At 40.3% G+C, this 18,735-nt stretch overlaps 1 protein-coding gene across 1 annotated transcript; it reads right to left on the bottom strand.

The window, feature by feature from the left end:
* Positions 1-4,838: 4,838 nt before the first annotated feature.
* Positions 4,839-18,699, bottom strand: hmgxb3 (HMG box domain containing 3). Its single transcript, XM_044040065.1, has 21 exons — positions 18,510-18,699; positions 17,096-17,252; positions 16,807-16,981; positions 15,559-16,032; positions 15,393-15,488; positions 14,917-15,051; positions 14,544-14,788; positions 14,166-14,275; positions 13,991-14,071; positions 13,785-13,867; positions 13,595-13,702; positions 13,309-13,449; positions 12,621-12,928; positions 12,020-12,147; positions 10,237-10,368; positions 9,444-9,628; positions 9,138-9,360; positions 8,697-8,830; positions 8,241-8,360; positions 7,475-7,684; positions 4,839-6,673 (listed from the first exon to the last, which is right to left on the bottom strand). The coding sequence occupies exons 2-21, from the start codon at positions 17,227-17,229 to the stop codon at positions 6,116-6,118; spliced, it is 3,780 nt and encodes a 1,259-aa protein (XP_043896000.1). The 5' UTR covers positions 17,230-17,252; positions 18,510-18,699; the 3' UTR covers positions 4,839-6,115.
* Positions 18,700-18,735: the final 36 nt, after the last annotated feature.

The following is an 18,735-nucleotide window of genomic DNA, read 5'->3' as shown; positions in this document are numbered from 1 at the left end:
TAAGTATACTCTCAGCTTTTTTTAGTGATTTTGGGCGACCTTATACTATACTGCTGTGACTTTTGACTATTTTGGATGACATACTATACTGTGACTTTTTGAGTGATTTTTGGGGCGACATAGTATACTATGAGTTTTTAAGTGATTTTGGGCTGCTATACGCGGCTTTAGGTGGGGCGGACGCTGGTATACTACTTGACTTTTTGGTGATTTTTGGACGACATACTATACGCGAGCTTTTGAGGTGATTTTGGAAACGTATACTGTGACTAATATTTGTGGATAGCAAATTGAACTGGTGTTTTCCTCTGCAACTGTCCAATACATCAAATTATTAATGGTAAAGGAAGAACTTTGCCACTGTGCGGTCACCCTTCTGGCGATGCATGGCATCTTGACAATCTGAGTAAAGGTCAGGTAAAAGTTAAAGCCACTTACGTACACATTCGGGAAATTCTTGCTGCACAAAAGCTCCGACAACAGTAGTTAGATTAATGATGAGCAGTTAGGGCTTCTCACAGAGCAGCCATTATCTTTGTCCCGGTGCTTATCCCATATCATTTGGTACCGATAAAATAAATTAATCCTTTATTAGTCCCACTTTGGGGAAATTGAAAAGTGTCCCTGTGTGGGAAAAAAAAAAATCCACATAAAAGCCGGGAATTGTTTTCATTTCACCACAAAGTGTAGGAAAAATGCTGCGGGAAAATGCTGCAAACTGGGTACTATGGACGACATACTAAAGTTTGACATTTTTGTCTCTTTTTGGCGACATACTAAACTATGACTTTTGACTCCACATACTATACTATGACTTTTTTGACAGATTTTTGACGACATACTATGACTTTTTGGACTGATTTTTGACGACATAATAAACTATGATTTTTTGACTGATTTTGGACGACATACTAAACTATGACTTTTTCAGGGGATTTTGGACGTCATACTATACTATGACTATTTAGACTGATTTTGGATGACATACTATACTCTGACTCTAAGAATGTTAAATAATCAAGAACACCAAGAAATTCACCCTTTGATCATCAGCAGAAATAGCTCAGTCCATCAGAAGATGAATTGAGTCTCTGAGGTTGTGAGTTCAACTCTTACTGTCAACTGAAATTCTGCACCACTTTCAAACTTCATACCAAAATAAGAAGTTAAAAATACCAGAAATGTGTTGTTCTGCAGCTTAGGAAGAATAGCTTCTGCTGGAACAACAAGACTTGTATATCTGAGGTTGTCAGTTCAAGCCTTATGATTACCCCCAAGTTACTGTTCTCAAAATTCCACTTCAGTATTCTCAAAATTCTGACCTTGACGAGAAAGTTAAGTACACCAAGTAAGTCAAAGAATCATCGTCAGCATGAATGGCTCACACTGTCTTTGATTGTCTTGGATCTCTAAGGTTGTTAGTTCAACTCTTGCAATCAACAGAACTTCCTCCGACTTTAGAACTAAAGACCAACATAAGAATTTAAAAATACCAGCACAGTGTCCTTCTGTAGGTCAGTAAGAAAAGCTTGTGCTGCAAGAATAAGACTTGTATGTCAAAGGTTATGAGTTCAAGACTTATGGTGAACTCTTTGCGTATGATGTTCAAAGTAAACCGTCAAAAGCTCTAAAAGAACCTGACGAAGTGAAGTTGCTGATAGCTCACTGGACTAGAATGCTGCTGTGAAGCCTAGAGCTCATAGGTTCAGTTCTTGTGAGGACCAGGATATTTTAAAGGTCAACATCCACAGTAAAGATTGAAAGGAGACCGAAAGACCTGATTACAGTAGGAATTGTTGGTGCAGTGGTTTTGTTCACAACCATAGGAATGTGTGAGTTACAAGGTGACTGGTTCAGTTCCACATCCTTGCAGGTCCCATTCCGCAGCCTTGCAGGAGTGGGGCAGGGCAGGTTGCAAGAGGTGAGGTTGGGGCAGGGCAGGTAGTGAGAGGGGAGGGGAGGAGGGGCAGGTCAGGTAGTGAGTGAGGGCAGGTCAGGTAGAGAGGACAGGTGAGGAGGGGCAGGTCAGGTAGTGAGAGGAGGGGCAGGGAAGGGTCAAAGGTCAAATACTTTATATTACACTGTGCAGCAAAAGGTATCCACATTAAGACAGCACAAGTGTCTTAATGTGGATTTAAGACACTTGGCTAGGGGCCCACACTTCCAACTGTTTTGCTTGCTGGCCACAACTCACTCGCGCCCGGCTGGACACTGGGGGGTACGACTCACTTGGGGTTGGTCAGCTGGTGTCAGTCAGCAAGAGGTTTAGTTTGGTTCAAGGGAACAACTGCAAGGTGGGGAACTGAACCTGCCACCTCATTGTTGAGACACAACTTGCTGGTTTGGAACAATGCCACCACACCACGAAAGCCGCCTTCGTCTAGTACTTAATGTCTGCTTTTAATCTTGAGTTTGGATGTTGAGCTTTAAAACACCTGCTCCACACAAGAACTGAACCTATGATCTCAGGACTTCACAGCAGTGTTCTTGTCCACTGAGCCACCTGCTCTTCCTAGTTGGTCAGGTTCTCTTGGGGCTTTTTACTTTGAACTCTGAACTCAAAAACTTGAGTTGATCATAAGACTTGAACTGACAACCTCAGACATATAAGTCTTGTTCTTCCAAAAGGAGCTGTTCTTACTGAGCTGGCACACATTGCTGGTATTTTTAACTTCTTATTTTGGTCTGAAGTTTGAACATAGTGCAGAATTTCAGTTGACGATAAGAGTTGAACTCACAACCTCAGAGAGGGAAGTCATCTTCCAATGGAGTGAGCTATTTGTGCTGATGATAGGGGGATCCTTAGACAGGGTTATCCCAGTCGACAAGTTCTGATCCACAACCACAGAACTGCTCTGAACATTAATTATTCAGGAGGTTTTGATTGTAGTATTGAAAATGCCTCTGTCTCAGTCTCAGTCTCAGACACATGATCAGGTGACAAACTATACTATGACTTTTTTGACTGATTTTGAACGACAAACTATACTATGAATTTTTTTGACAGTTTATATTTGGACATTTTTGACACAAACATAATCCTGTGCTGCTACATTTAAATAATTCTCTAAATTGTATATCTATTTTAAACAAATTCAACTCAACTCACTAAGTGCTTATACTGTGATTGTCCATCATTGGTGACGCTAAGGTGTGCAAGTGAAATAATATTATGAAAAAAAAGTTAGTGTTCAACCAATTCGCTTTTATGTCCAAGTGTGAAATGCACTCCATTCTCTACAGTAACAGTCTCATGACAGTAAACAACTGTGACATTTTACACACAACCTTTGAAATGAATCATCTATGTTTATACTTAAGATAAGAACTACAAGTGGATCCTTTCAGCAGGTTGACGAAGGGGAAACGTTCGTCCAGCAGGTGGCAGCATTTCAATGAACATTGATTAATTTCATGTGGCGCTGCTCCTGCACAAGAAGGCCATGGTATACTTTCTGTGACACAGAGGGGAACATTCCACTGTTCCCCTCTGTGTCCATATATCTGGAATGTTCCACTTTGTGTTTATCAGTCAGAGCTTCTTCTTCCACACGGAGACAGAAGCAGGACGAGGACAGCGGAGACAAACATGTGGTCACTGCTGGCTAAATGATCCACACATTTCTTAGATGTTCTGTTGACACTCTATTCACACCTGCTGTTAACATTCGACCTAAGGTATCCGATCACAGGTGTTCAGTTTTTTTTTTTATCCACAAACCAAAAATGATTAAGTTTTAATTATTTCTTTGTTATTATTATAATAATAATAATAAGCCCATACAGTATATCAGAGTGCAGTCATATCGGCCGACCTCGCACATATCCCATAAAACCTTTTAAAGCCAATATCTGCCAATAAACATAATATCGTGCATCATGACACATTTCCATGTCAGGTGTAAACGAACAACAAACTATTGTTTTTTTAAAGAATGAAATCAAGCTTTCTGATTCTACAGCTGCTTAAATGGCAATATTTCTGTTTTCTTTGCTCCATAAAAACAAAGAAATCAAACTCAATCATTTTTGCTTTGTGAACAAAAACAACACGGTTGACAACATCATCATTTCCACCTTTAAGAAACACTCATCAACATTTTAGCAATAAATGAGAACCAAAAAAGAAAAAAAGGAATTTGCAAAAACCAAATTTGGGTCATTATTTGGTTTTGTTTTTTTTTTCGTTTTTGATGCTGAGGAAAATCCGTTTTTTTTCAATACATAAAAGGAAAGGGCGCTGTTTTCGTATTTTGGTTTTGTCAGAAATATGGATTATACTTTGGTACCCTGACCCTGCAGAACGTATAAATGTTCTCCCTCCTTTGTCTGGTTTCGTTCATTGCGACCAGAATTTTTGTTTTATTTTTATGTGTTTGAGTGTTGTGACTCATTAGTCCTCTGCTTCAAATCCTGATTGATTCTTCCAATAAGCAATTACACAAACACCTTACAATACAGTATATACAGTATAGTAACTATTATAGTATGCCCTGCCCTGCTATTATAGTATTATAGTAACTAATCAGGAGGCAATATTTTGACAACAATTATTTTTATTTTTAATGTGATTTGCAGGCTTGTGATAATAATGGTAATGGTTGTGACATAATATCATTATTTCAAAAATGGTGAATGATTGTGTTTCAGATTGACTGTAAATAAATAAAGCAAATATAAAGAGGTACCAGCAGCAAAGTGTCAACAAAAAGCCGACACTGAGGAGGGTGTGGTATGTCTACACATCCCATCACACTGCACCAATAACAAATATTAGTAGCCTAATATTAAGTATTTAAAAAGAAAAGAAAAGAAAAGGAAAACCTCCCTCTGTGGGATTTAAATGTTCACACAATCTGTTTATTCATAGCTCTTGATGACTTTGCTTGAGGAAAAAATAAAGAACCCACAATTAGAGGCAATGTGATATTTTGGTCTACAAATAAATTATACTAGGGAGTCCAAAGTTAAAAGAAACAACATGAGATCATGAAAAAAAAAGCACGGGGCCACACTGTTACACAGTGTGTAACGATGACGGTACAATGTTTATGAGCTTCAAAATAAATATTTTATGTGTATTCTAAAGTTTTAATGACCAAGATGCGGTCCGTCGTCTTCGTTTACACAATCGGTGCTCAAGACAACCGTGACATCAGTCGCATCTAATGCCTCATATCACATGACTGATAAGGCAATGATAGTAACTATTGTTGCTAGTTTGGCTCAAGATATGAGAAGGAAACGCTCTCGTGTTTAGGTTTATGGCCGTCATGAAATTGACCTGCCACTGACCGTCACAACCTGTGAGCTGCGGTGAGTAGCGCGAGGGCGGCAGCAGGTCGACGTGCAAAACACAAAACACTAAAGCGGGACATGATTTCACAGAACATCAATCCTCTATCTTTACAGCTGCTCTCAGATATGAAGATCTGGATAATGTCTAGAACTTAGTCAGATCAGATGCTTTGAGGAAACTTTCTCAACATCTAGGTGAAGAGTAAGCACAGATCTTATTTAGACATCTGTATTTTCAAATACATCGCCTACAGATAGTTGTAGGAAAATGTCCAAATTCAGTTTATGGTTCACTGGCATGAGCCATGGATGACGCTAAATAAAACAAAAGACCACAAGGTTCCTCATCACATTAATATTCCATCATCACCATCCAAAAGGATCAGGGGTAAATAAAAAAATGTCTCTCAATATAAAATAGCAATAAATACTAAACCGCAACTTTTCCTGATGGCACATTTACATGTCGTCATTGTACTGTATAACGTAGTTATGAACTAATCGTTTTCATTCTTTCAAATCACATTTGCATACACTTTATTGAACCATTCCAAAAATATTTGGGTCTGCTCATTGATGTTCTCCATTACCACGTATTTAACCGACTTAGTGAAAAAATAAATATCATGTTACGTGAATTTTCTCTCATAATTTCTGCTACCGAAGTTATTCTTGAGGTTGGAGCTGTGTCACTTTCAGTCTTCTGGGCTCTCTAGCAGCACTCAGTCTGCACTCCATCTCTGCTTACGGCCACTTTTACACTCAGTCTATCCATATGCGTACCCGTCTGCTGTATTATGGGTCCTCACTAACGTTATTACGACATAACGACCTCATAGATCTCTGTTTCTCCCTCTTGTGTCGGTCCCTCAGTTCCATATCCTTCTCCTTCTTCTTGCTTAATCTTTGCCACTCCTAACCGGTACAGAGCGTCCCTGATCACCACCTCTCCAGGCTGACACATCTTCACCACTTGGTTGATCTGCTGGTTCACGACATCCCTGCTGGTGAGGAAATCTACCAGGCGGTTGTACAGGTAGTAATAGGCTGTGTTGTTAAAAACCATGGGTTTCCAACGTGCAGAGCTCACAGAGGAAGAGTCCTTTGATTCCTCCGTGCATTCTTTATCCGTCTGTTCCTCCTCTTCCTTCTCTTTCTCCAGCTCAGCCACCAGGCTGACGTAGGGCTCCAGGTCTCTGCAGAGGGACAATGAGCGGTGTTCTGGAGCGAGAGGGTCCGCAGGCTGCTCTGCTCCAGGCGGGTTAACCAGCCAGCGAGACGAAGACTTGGTGATGGGATGAACCTGCTGGTTCTCTGCTACCAAACAAAGGTCAGCGCTGTACGGCAGGTCCTGTAGCTCAGTGCAGGACACAAACTGAGGAATTAAAGGAAAAAAAAACTGAGCTTTTAATCCCAAAAGTAATGACCTTTTTTTAATTGAACTTCTGCCAACAGAAGAATGCTGTAGATGAAGATGGAAAGTAAAATGTTTGTTTGCTTAATTCCAGAGGCTGAAGAAAGGTTTTTTTTAGGCTACTGTGACTTTTGGTCACTCAAACTGGTAATTCATGAATGGAAAGCTACATCTATTTTTGTTTAAAAATACATAAATACATCTTCCAAATACAGATCATGTCCACAGGCGTTTTTTAAGATCCGCGAATGGAGAATTTCTGCCAACTCTGTTTTGGTTTGAAACTGAGTTTCATCTGTGAACACAAAGCTCCTTTTAAATGTACTTCTTGTGTCAGTTTCACTTTTTCTATACACTCACAACCAAAGTAACCATGTTCTTAACATTGTGGTTTCTCATCAGTATCACTTTTTGAAACTAAGCAAACAACTACAGAGGAGGGGCATCGGCTTCCTGTTGACACACACAGGTATGGCTGAGCAGGTGTATGATTATGTTTATGGTTATCTGTGCTTATCTGTGTGTGCTTTTAGGCGTGTTAATATTTACGTGGATTGTTCAGTTTTCAGATGAAGTTTTTCTCATTCAGATATTGATGTTACAAACCAGTTTATCCTTGTGTCTCGGGCTACTGCTTGTCACCACCAACTGAGGCATTACAAGCCTTAATTCTTAAACTTAAAGTGTACCATAAAATTAAAAAGAATTAATTAGAAAGAATTTTTCCTGAATAAGTAAATGTGTGACACTGACATCACCCACCTCTGGTTTTTCAAAGGGGTCACAGAAGCAGCCTTGGTTTCTGCCCCACATCAGTGTTGCCAGCTCTGGATACTGTAAGTCAGTACAGAGCGCCACCTGCTTGGCACAATCGCTGACATAGACTGGCGGCCAGTAGCGCGAGGACAGCAGCAGGTCGACGTGATCCCGAGCCGTCTCTCCTTTCACCAGGTACTTGGAGCCGCACACCACCTGCAAACAGGAACGTCACAAGGACTGGCTGACATATGAGAACATACGGGAATATTTGAAAATACTTTATTTACAACAGCATCCAAGATTTAATACAAAGGCCTCATTCACACCTGGTATTAGCATCCGTCCTCAGTGATATGATTGCAAGTGGACAGATTTGAGCACGACTGATCACGCCAGCCTATAAAATGCTTCCTGGATGCATCTCCTGTAACCACATGTTCAGATCTGCAGTCCCCTCCCTACACACTGATGTCACGGAGCACTAGCAACAACATAATTGTGTTTTTAAATGAGCCTGGCTGTACATGTGTATCTGCTCTCAGCGTGATAGGGAAAAAAGAGGGAAAAGGCATTGCTAAGTCACTGCGAGTCCTTAAAAGGATAGTAGCACGAATCTGTGTGTGTGTGTGTATACGAGTGACAGTGAGAGGGAGAGAGAGAGAGAGAGAGAGAGAGAAAAGACCAGAGGAGCATGTGACCAGATCACTCAGGACAGATGTTAATACCAGGTCTGAAAGGGGTCAAAGAGCTTGTCAGTTACTGCATTTACCTTGTGTGGGCAGACCTTTGACAGTTTACCAGCAGTGAGTTGTGGGGGAGGCTGTGGTGCGGTGGAGATGCCAGTATGAACAAGCCTGTACAAGGAGACCAGTGAAGCCAGGAGCTCATTCTATCACAGAACAAGACAGAAAGGAGGCTTGTTTTACAAACAAACACACACATTGTTGATACAAGTGTGTCAAGAGTTTCAAACAGACTTGATGAAATTAATGAGGAAATAATCTTTCAGCTTCCATTCTTGCAAACAGACCACAGACAACTAGCTGAAATACTTCTGAACAGGACCCTAAACCTCATCAGCCTCAGGGTTGTGGGGGTGATGCTGCAGATTTCCTCGTTTCATCTTTTCAAATGGTCATTGGGTTTTTCCCCCACAATGACACTGGGTTACTATCTTAACATTTTACACTCCATTAACAAAGCACATGCTTCCCTCACCACACACCTTAGTGGAGCCCGGGATGATGTTTGCCCCGCAGCTGTCCAGAATTGTTCTCAGCTCATCCTCGCTGTGATCCTCAATCTTGTCCAGCCTCAGCTGCCCATCGTGAATAAAACGCACCAAAACGGATGGATCTCCTGACACAGATGAAAGAAATCAAAGAAAAAAGAAAAAAGAAAAAAACTGGGTCAAACATAATTCACCGCAACCAAAACACAGCTAAAGATAATGATGCATAAAGTAAGTACACAACTTATGAAAATCTATTAATAATGTCAGTCAGTGCTGCATGCAACATAACACTGACACAGGGTTAATAGAAATTGGAAATGTTGCATGAAATTTGCAAAAAGCATATGATACTATGAACATATACTATAAATATTCTGATCTATATCTCTACACAAAGCAAAGGATTGTTCTGAAATTAATCTTTACTTGTACCTGAGGGCGACTGTGTGTGTGACAAGGCTTTGTCTTTCTCTGTGTTGATAACGGTGGGACTCCTCATCAGAGGGGGGATGAAGGGGGCGATGATGGAAGCGTCCACACGTGTGATGGGGATATCAGTGGGGAAAGCGGCCTGCTCGAGGGCCTCACTCTCCATGGTGAGCCAGAATTCATCCACATGGACCTCATCAGAGACTGAATACTCAGGCCAAGTAAACTGTGAAGACGGTACAGTTAAGATGGCTGCCTCTAGATGCACATCTCTAATAAATGGGTCTAATTTTGCAATTGTTCCATCACCTCCACATTCTTGAGCTCCAGCACGTTGTTTGCATATCGTTGTGCTATCTCCAGCTTGGGAGCGACACCACAAATCCCACAGATCATATCGTTGTAATCCCGCATTGTCAAACATTCAAAGGCCCAGTAACCGCTCAGGAGGAGCTCCTGGATTTGAGAGAACTCCTCTGGGCTCAATGCATGGACTGATACGAATGAGGAAAACAGTGAGATTCACAGAAAACATGCAGTGAAACACTGGAGTAACAACATTGCCAATAGTGATGAATAAAATGTAATACTTAGCTTGTCAACCAATTATAACAATCAACTTAATCATCTTAATGATGTGAAGCAGCTCCTACCAGGGTATCTTGACTGGGAAACGAATGAATGCAAAGAAGGTTCCTTCACTAACGTGACTTGTAGATTTATTTTGTTATTTTCAAATCAAAATAATGTGTTCATGTAACAGTTTGTTGGAGTTCCTGTTTCGTTGGCTTCTCAGTTTCACACAGGCTGTATAATAGGTTTGGCCACACGAATGAACCAGGATGCAGCATTAACATATGCAAAAAAAAACTCCCCATGTCATTTCAGACACAGACAGAGTGATTCTATGACACAGAGACAGCTGAATTATTTCTTATCGTCCCTCAGCAAAGCTACAGCTTCATTCATTTGTTTATTTTACTTCCTGAGCGATTCATCTGTAGTCTTTTCCCTGTAGTTCTTGTGGCGACACTGGCTGATTAATTCTCCTACAGTACGTGAACATATATGCATGTTATGTGGAGTGTAGTCAAGAATTCACCTGAATGATTGTGGATGTGGTCTAGAGTCGTCCTGGCGGCCTGAGAGGGAGCGTGACCCAGTTTGATATTTTCTCTAATCTTCAGGAACAGGTCAATGCTCACCAAAAGTTTATTCCCAATGTTGAACAAACCTTTTCAGAAAATCAAGAAACAAAAACAAAGAAACAACAAATAAAATCCACATTTGAATCTCAGAAAAATGTGATACAGGAGAAGGAGAAGCCATTTATATGCGCTTTACACACTGTGACAGGACACTGCTGTTACCGTGTGTTCTGTTACAAGGACCAAGCACATACAAGACACACACACACAGCAGATAACATGTGAAATAATGTGTGTTGCTATGCTGGAACTTTGGGGCACAGTGAAGAGTGATGGGCTTTAAAGGAGAAAGCAGTAATACAAACAATTTAAAGCTTTTCCACAAAACCTGAAAAGGTTTTCGACTAAGAAAGTAACCAAGAAATAATTATCCGGTTTGGAAATGTCCTATAAACGCTTCCAGAAAAAATGTGAACTTGCCTACAGGTGGTGGAGCTCTGGCTGTACAACTGCACAACTTATTAAACTATTAAAAAGTGACATTGCCTATTTATACTATGACATTTAATACAATTAAATAATATATGCCTGTTATTAAATCTGTGGTCTAATTAACATTATTAAGTAAAGTATGAATGACAAACACTATATACTACACATATAAGAAGTGCTGCTGTTGCTCACTGAGTGCCACATATTCTCTTTTGGTGTGAGACACTCACTGTCCACCGTTGTCTCGTGCTCTCACATTGCCTGAACAAAAATAGCAAGCCAAATAATTCAAAGCCTTAAGGCCACTCCTTCCTGAAAAAAAAGTGTCTTCATAAACTTCAAAAACCTTTTTCCTGCTCCACAAAACAAATCCAAAACATTATCATCTTAACATCAATAGTGGTCAATCAAAATAAAGGAGCAGAGTAGAGATGGCAAAGAACACAGGCTTGTGCTGTCAACGTATTTTCTAATGAAAATGCACATGAGTTTTGTCTCACTCATTTACCTTTACTACAGTTTCACATGTCTGTGTTGAAAGTGAAGAGGCTTAAAGTGGTGAATGAGTCTGCAACAGTTAAGACAAGGCTGACTAACAGTGTCTCCTCTTGCAACTGGACCTTTGGTACATTCTCACACACACAAACACACACCGATCAGCCACAACAAGCAAACAGGCAAGTGGTTCAAATTGTTACAAGAATTAAATTCCAAGCAATCTGTAATCTGTAACTTCATGACTTCACAAAGTCAAAAACACACTGCTCAGACACAACATTAAAACCAGTCACCTGTTTTATTGTTGTGGCTGAGTGGTGTACAATAAAGAAGTCAAAATATAACATGCTGTACATTTAATGAACCACTATGTATAATATGGACATGGACCAGATTTTCTTCCATAAATATAATGGTTTTGCTACTAAATGTAATAAAATGTAATAAATAATAAAATAACATGTTAAACATTTATCCCTTAAATGAGAGCAGAACATGTGCACAGCAAGTTCAAAGGCACTATTGATCTTGGATGTTGTGGACTGTGCACACATGATTCATAGTTGCACCGCCCCTATAAGGTCAATTAAAAATGATCAAATGACAGTGATTGTGTTTGAGGTACTTGTTTAGAGCAAATGTCCATCGGTATCCTACTAGATAAAGGAGGACAACATTCTACTCTTTGGTGCTTAACATTCAATAAAAACATAGAAATAAAATGTGGTTGTTGGTGTTGCCGTTTACCTGGATGCAGGTCGGTAAAGCTGTGCAGAGCTAGACACTGAACGTTGAGACACACTTTGAGCTGGATAGAAGCTGTCTGAATCAGTGTCTCAGTCAGGAGCCAGCAGTCCATCTGTCCTGCAACGGTGCTACAACCGACATCACACACACACAGTTTCACAGTTGTCACAGTGGTTGTTAATTATTCCCCAGTAAAAGACAACGTGTTACGTGAAGAATTAAGATAAAAGACTCTGACTGATACTGTGGAGCTAGAGCAGGAAATACCCCTCATAACCCCATTACAAATGATTTCACGCCATCCATGTGTCATACTCTGTAATGATTGACACATGGTCATTCACATTTGATAGTGGTGATTTTATGTCATCTAGGGACAATACAGCCAAAGCTGATGTTGATTGTTTTGGGGTTTACAAATTCAAAACTTAAATTTCACTGCAAAATCACTCACGTTGGCTCACATTGTGTTCAGAAATCAAATTGCTATATAATATAGCATAATAGAAGGGTAGCTAGAGAAAGAGAGCCAACCCATAACATAGCTAACTTTGATCTACCTCCTGTCTTTAAACACAGATCAAACAAACCGTTTTCTCACCTCTGACCTCCTTTGAAAAGTGGGTAGTTACACAAGCCACAGTGAGAAGCTGCTGATTCATAGAACTGAGGCCACCCAGTCTCGACCAGTGTCTCCGTCCCCACACTGTCTTCATGTTCCTGGTGCCCTGGTTGAATCAAGATGATCTGGAGACCATTGAGCTCCTGGATGTGGTTCAACGTTTCCTGAAGCTCAGACTCACTTTCAGGAATCTGCACCGACCGGCGCAGTAGCTGCAGTGTATTTTGTCGCTGGACGTCCTTCTGAGCAGGACTTAGAGGCTGATATGGATCTAGTAGAGTCCCAGTCTGGAAAAAATATATATATGAGCAAATTGTCCATATTAACTTGGGTGAAAGTGATTCATTACTAATGCAAGGAAAAGAGATGAACGGAAGAGGAAGCAGTATAGTGTACATTTGTTCAATTAGTTTAAATTTAGCGAGGAAAAGTTTGGCATGGGTGTAAAAGAGGCACGCTTGCTTCAAAGTGTTCAAGGAAAAACAGCAAGGATTTATGGTTTGACATCAAAGGCCTATTGTCATCAGTTCCAAATCTAAATTTATGAGTGCTGAGCAGAAGTCACCCATGCATCCAAGGTTGTGCGGAGGACCCCTAAATGGAGTCAAGAGGAACTAATCTTACAGTATCTGCACTTCAGATCAATCTGGAGGATTTAAGTTTTCACCTTTGCCCCCTTGGTGTTCTTCTGTGTTAGCTCACAACCGCATTTGGGGCACACAGCGGGTTTATGTCTGTTCTTGTACATAAAATCACAGGACAGATTTTTACACCGACCCCTGCCTCGTGCTGTGGATAGTCCCAAGTCCTATAAATAAAGACAAACAAACAAAACCAAGACCCATAAACAAACAAGACAGAATCCTAACCTAATTAAGAACTTCAAATGTAACTTCATGAAATAATAGAGTTTATGAACAGTTAAACTGCACAAGAAACTGTTGTATACTGACAAATTTAGAGACAGTGCGCTCCTTGAAAGGCACCACTGACAGTAAATTCATCCTCCCATCTGTCAGTGAGGACACAGTCTGGCCTCCATCTGCTGAGGCTGCAAAATCCTATGGAAGGACATGAAGATGATGAATCTCATCATTCACCATCAGTGTATATGGCAGCGTGCCTTCGTATGCATTTGTTAACCTGCTTGAGTGAGACTGTTGGGACCGTCTGGCCGAGCTGCTTCAAAGTGCTGGGTTTGAGACCTGAGAAACTCTCCCCGGAAGCTGGGCACAGAGAAAATAATCAAAAAGTGCAGTTACTTCGACAGACACCTCACTCCCTCTGGCTGAGCACATAAGAAACTGAAAGATTAAGTACGTTTACAGATAAAGTGACCTAAACCGTACCAGATGATGATTTGTTGGTGTTTGCAGTCTGATATTTTCCTTTGTCAGGTGGGACAGTTATGATCTGTAACAAGGCACTGCCTTAAAACATAAACACAAACACAAGGAAACGTATAAATCCAACCACCAACACCACCAACAAAACATGTCCTGTGTACTGCATGCTTTAACTCACCTGTGTTATAATAGGCAGGGAGGATTGGCCTCACAGGCCTCTTCTGAACAGTGACATTGCTTCTGTCTTGACCTTGAACTATGGTGCCTTTAAGACCGTCTTTCAGTTGTCTAGACACCACAAGGAGTGTGTTTCGCATAAGGCACAAACTATTATACAACCATGCAAGAAATACAGGTGATACGATTCTATTCAATCTATATTTTCCAGTTTATAAAAATGTTTGTATAAATTCAGTGGTTTAAATTAACACAATTGTTGATGAAGAGAAATAAAAAATTTCACAAGTAACATATAAATAAAGCCCATGTAACCAAGAGAATCAGAATGTGAACTCATCTCTGTTTACTACTCAAAAATGATGGCATTGAAACTCACTTTGTTTCTTCCTGTTGCGTGGTGCTTCTGCCCTCTGGTGGTGTTTTGACTGGAACTGCACACTGCTTCCTGGAGCACGGCTGAGTTTGAGCTTGCTTTTTGCTCCCACTGGTGTTTGTTTTACCAACATCAGCATTCTCCCCTTGAGCAGGGAGTTGTGTGGGCTGGCAGCTTTCTTCAGGCTTGGTTTCAGCTTTCTGTGAAAACTGCTTCGATGCTGCTGCTTTCTCTTTCGTTTTCTTTGCCTGATAGATGAAAGCAGTCAAAGTTGATTAACTGAAACCGCAGGTCAAAACCGGCGCTCATGTCACGGTGGTTTTCCCCAAACTTTAAGCATTAAGTATCTGGGTGTGCAGACATTGACAACACTCACAGCAGGAATCCATTTCCCCCCCAAACGGCTCCCACATTCAGGGCATGTAGGTGGCTTGTGGCGGGTGACGTACACAAATGAACATTTAGGATTTAGACACCTCCCTCGACCTCTCCTGGTGTAAGTCTTCACAGACTAGAGGGAAGAGGAAAACAACTCAATGTTCTTAACTATTTTAACTACATCCACCTTAGTTGATGGTGACGCTAAGTTGAGTGAATAGCTCCTTAAATGCCAAATAATCCTTTACATCTGTTTGGCTACATCAGAAAAAATGTAGTAATCTAATCATTTTAAATTAATAATATACACATTATTTTCTGAGAAATAAAAAAAATCTCTAACAAATAAAAATGAAAGTTAGGATCACATTGTTCAAATTTAGTTATCGATGTTGATTTTAATTTTCTCTACACAACCTATGATGGCCTGATCCCATCCTGACATTTCAAGCTGCACGTATAACAGTTGCTTACCATTTTATACGAAGGTTTGGCACTTTGTTCTACTCTGGCTCCTACAGACAGCATCATCAGAGGTCCCACAGAGTTCACAGCTGTCTCTAACAGGCTCTGGAGAGAAGGAGAAGTTGAGTCAACAAATTATGTGCTACACAACTTTTGAATGTCATTTGAGTCTCACCTGGGAGGGTATGATGGCAACCATCTGAGGAGGTTCTCTATGTACATGCTGCACCATCGCCCAACCATAACTACTACCAGCAGCTCTTGTCGGAATTTCTTTCAATGTGACCCCATTTGCTCTAAGATCAGTAGAGAACTGGGCATCTGTGGAAGCAGGGGTTTTGGAAGTGACAGAGACCGAAACAGGAGATGGGATTCCTTGAACAGTTGTGGGGCCAGACACCATCGCTGTTTCCTCTGCTACTTCGTCATCAACGATGGGCAAATCAGAAAGTTCCACCTCACCAGCCACCCCTAGATGAGTGAAGTGGGGTTCTTGGGTGTGGGAGACGGAGGACAAGCCTCCTTCTGCTGGAGGGTCCAGAGACTCCACGCTCACCTCTGACTGACAGCTTTTGGACAAGAGAACGTAGCTGGCTCTGGGGAGGATCTTGCGGAAGCCTGGCAGGTCATTGGAGGGGCTGACTGAGGACTGAGAAAGACATAATATTACATTACATTACATAGTCATAAGTGCGATGTAAAAGTTTTTTTGTCGTTGTCATTGTCTTAATCGAGGTAGAGTCGAAAGAGATGTGTTTTTAGTCAGCAGCGGAAGATGTGGAGGCTTTCTAATATTAGCCAGATTGTTCAGAAAAACATCATGGAATATGTCGATATAACAGTAGACTTAAGTAAATCCCTTCAATGTCAATGGAAGTAAACAGCAGTGGTTCACCATAAAGAAGGACTCAGCAGGTGAAAGTGAAACCAACGCTCAAACAAACCTTTTAGAGAGAACTGGTTTGGGCTGACATGTTTCAAACAGAGGAAAAGGCTTAATAAATCCAGACCTTTTTCCACCTTATTGAGGATTTTTTTTGTTACTAAATATTAGTAACTTCTCAATTCTTCTTTGAATTCGTTAATATCAATAATAACTATCAATATCAGTACATCAATAATGACTGTATGTAGATTAATTCTGTTTTGGCACCAACTATGAATCATGATTCCAAACAGATAATAATAGATGGTTATCAACTGAGTATGGATAGTTATCTAAATCAGTATTTACATGAGAAATGTTTGTGCTGTGAAGTTCGTAATGGGTCAATATGTACACCTACACAATTCTTAATTCACTTAAGTCAACCTTCAGTGAATACAGGAAGCTAAAGTTTTAATTTAAAAGATTAATAAAATTCAAGGCTGCACAGATGCATTGTTTAGTCCGTACAAAACAAAGGAAGTTGGAGTAGCTTACTGTATCTATGCCCTCCTTCTCAAACTTGGCCTTCTCCAGGTAGTAGGCTTTCTCAGCCACACTAAGCCTTTTCCAGCTCTCACTGATTCGCTTGTTGATCTCAGACTGTGGCAGATTAGGTACTTCCTGTTGGGTTATCTGGTGAACATCAAAGTAGTATAACAGATAGGCAGACCTAAGACAAACAGAATCCATATTTAAAGTCAAGACATTTTAATTTTTCCGGCAGCTGTACTCAGTGTTGTGATATAACAGCTGTGCATTAATGTAATTTGGCAAAGGTAATCACCGCGGCTTCTTGGCTTTTTCAACAGTGTCTTCTTGAGATTTGCTCTTCCTCTTTTTTGGAGTGGATGCTTCCATTTGATTGTAGCTGACCTCCACATCATCCTTCACCACCTCATATGCTCCCACTTTCTCCATGATTTTCAAAGATCTGGGGACAACTTGAAAAACAGTGTATGGTGAACCTTTTTGAAAGCAGAATGTATTAACCATGCCAAAGCGGTGTTTGTCAGTCTCATTGTGGGTAGCATAGTAATGATCAGATTTTAATTCAATGTTATGGAGATGTGGCCCCAAGATGAAATTATTATTTTCTGGTGGTGATCTGACTTTAGATAGGGAAGTGCATTGACTCTTTGTTGAAATGTGTGATCTCTGAGTGTAAAATGTTGTTGCAAAACATAGGTATACATGCATTAAATAATACTATGCACTTACAACTGATTTGGAAAAACAATTTTACCATTGTTACATGACTGTACAGACTTCACATCTCACACAACTTAATGAAAACACTGAATGAGGCCTATTATAGCAGCTGATGAGAGGCAACTAGATACTTTCTCTAAATTATGGATGGGACAATATATTATATTAACACACATCTTGATAAAGTTCCTTTATCGCAAGGATGGTCGGACCAAAGAAAAATGTCCTTCTTTTGGCTGGACAGTTAAGCCATGTCATATTCTATTCTATTCTATTCCAGTTATATCTAACCCTAGTGGGGGGATTCAAGATATGTGTACTGTGAATGGCAGCATTACATCTCTCAGTGTACAGCCTGCTGGAAATTATTATTATTGGAAGAATTAAATATCACGTGAGCCACTTGAAAATACTTTCTCACTGGCAGTTCTAGTGATGTATATTGAAGTACTACAAGGGGGAGACTGCATCGTTATTTTTAATTGCAGGACCTTATGATCTGTAGTTATTTTATTATAATCTTCCAATGTATAATAAAACAAGCGTGCTGGTTTTAAAACACTGGTTCAACTTCCATTCAACGTGAACGGCATATTTTCTGAAAACTTGTGGATATGAACCACATAAAGGAACACTAAAGACAGAAGGCTCTGCTCGTTCACGTTTAGGAATCTATATATTAGCATCGTAAATCGAAAACATTCTGGTCACGATAATCGTGCATGTGCATAAAACATGCACGAAAACATGTCCTAAAAAGTAGGACAGTTTGTCTGAAGGACAGTACTTATTGCGGATACAATGCATTCCACGGTATCTTAGTCATAATAATAAATGATATAAACGTGTCATGCGCGCAGACACATTAAAGCTAACACGTTAAAACGCTGCTCTTTCCCTGCTTTGAAAGTAGGTTTAATGGCGTGTGTTTTTACTGCCTGTACAGTCCCCGAGTTGTCCAATGATATGCCTTCTTGTTGAAGCCTTACCTACGATGGACCGAGACTCAAAAACGGGGTCAGAACAACCTTGAGAAGTCGCTGAAAATGTCAGACTGTGGGCTGACGGCACCGACAGCTAAAATGTGTCCTTATTTCACATAAAATCAAACATTTGCGCCACATTTATGTTTGTAAAGTAGCTTCGTTTGTCGCTGACTTGTAAAAAAAACATGGCGGATTTGTTGCTATGGTCTTTAACCAATCAAATGCTGGA

Source organism: Solea senegalensis, linkage group LG12 (assembly GCF_019176455.1).
Source record: "Solea senegalensis isolate Sse05_10M linkage group LG12, IFAPA_SoseM_1, whole genome shotgun sequence".
In the NCBI taxonomy this organism is placed as follows: domain Eukaryota; kingdom Metazoa; phylum Chordata; class Actinopteri; order Pleuronectiformes; family Soleidae; genus Solea; species Solea senegalensis.
Note: the sequence above shows the minus strand (reverse complement) of the source record. Positions and strands in the feature narration are given on the sequence as shown.

What these genes read in the sequence shown, in the direction of transcription:
- hmgxb3 (XM_044040065.1), bottom strand. Translation starts at nt 17,229, where the DNA reads ATGGAGAAAGTGGGAGCATATGAGGTGGTGAAGGATGATGTGGAGGTC. An exon ending in AGAAGGAGGGCATAGATACA is followed by an intron (nt 16,033 to 16,806) that starts GTAAGCTACTCC and finishes TGTCTTTCTCAG; the next exon opens with TCCTCAGTCAGCCCCTCCAA. An exon ending in ACCCCTTTGAAAAACCAGAG is followed by an intron (nt 6,674 to 7,474) that starts GTGGGTGATGTC and finishes TTAATTCCTCAG; the next exon opens with TTTGTGTCCTGCACTGAGCT.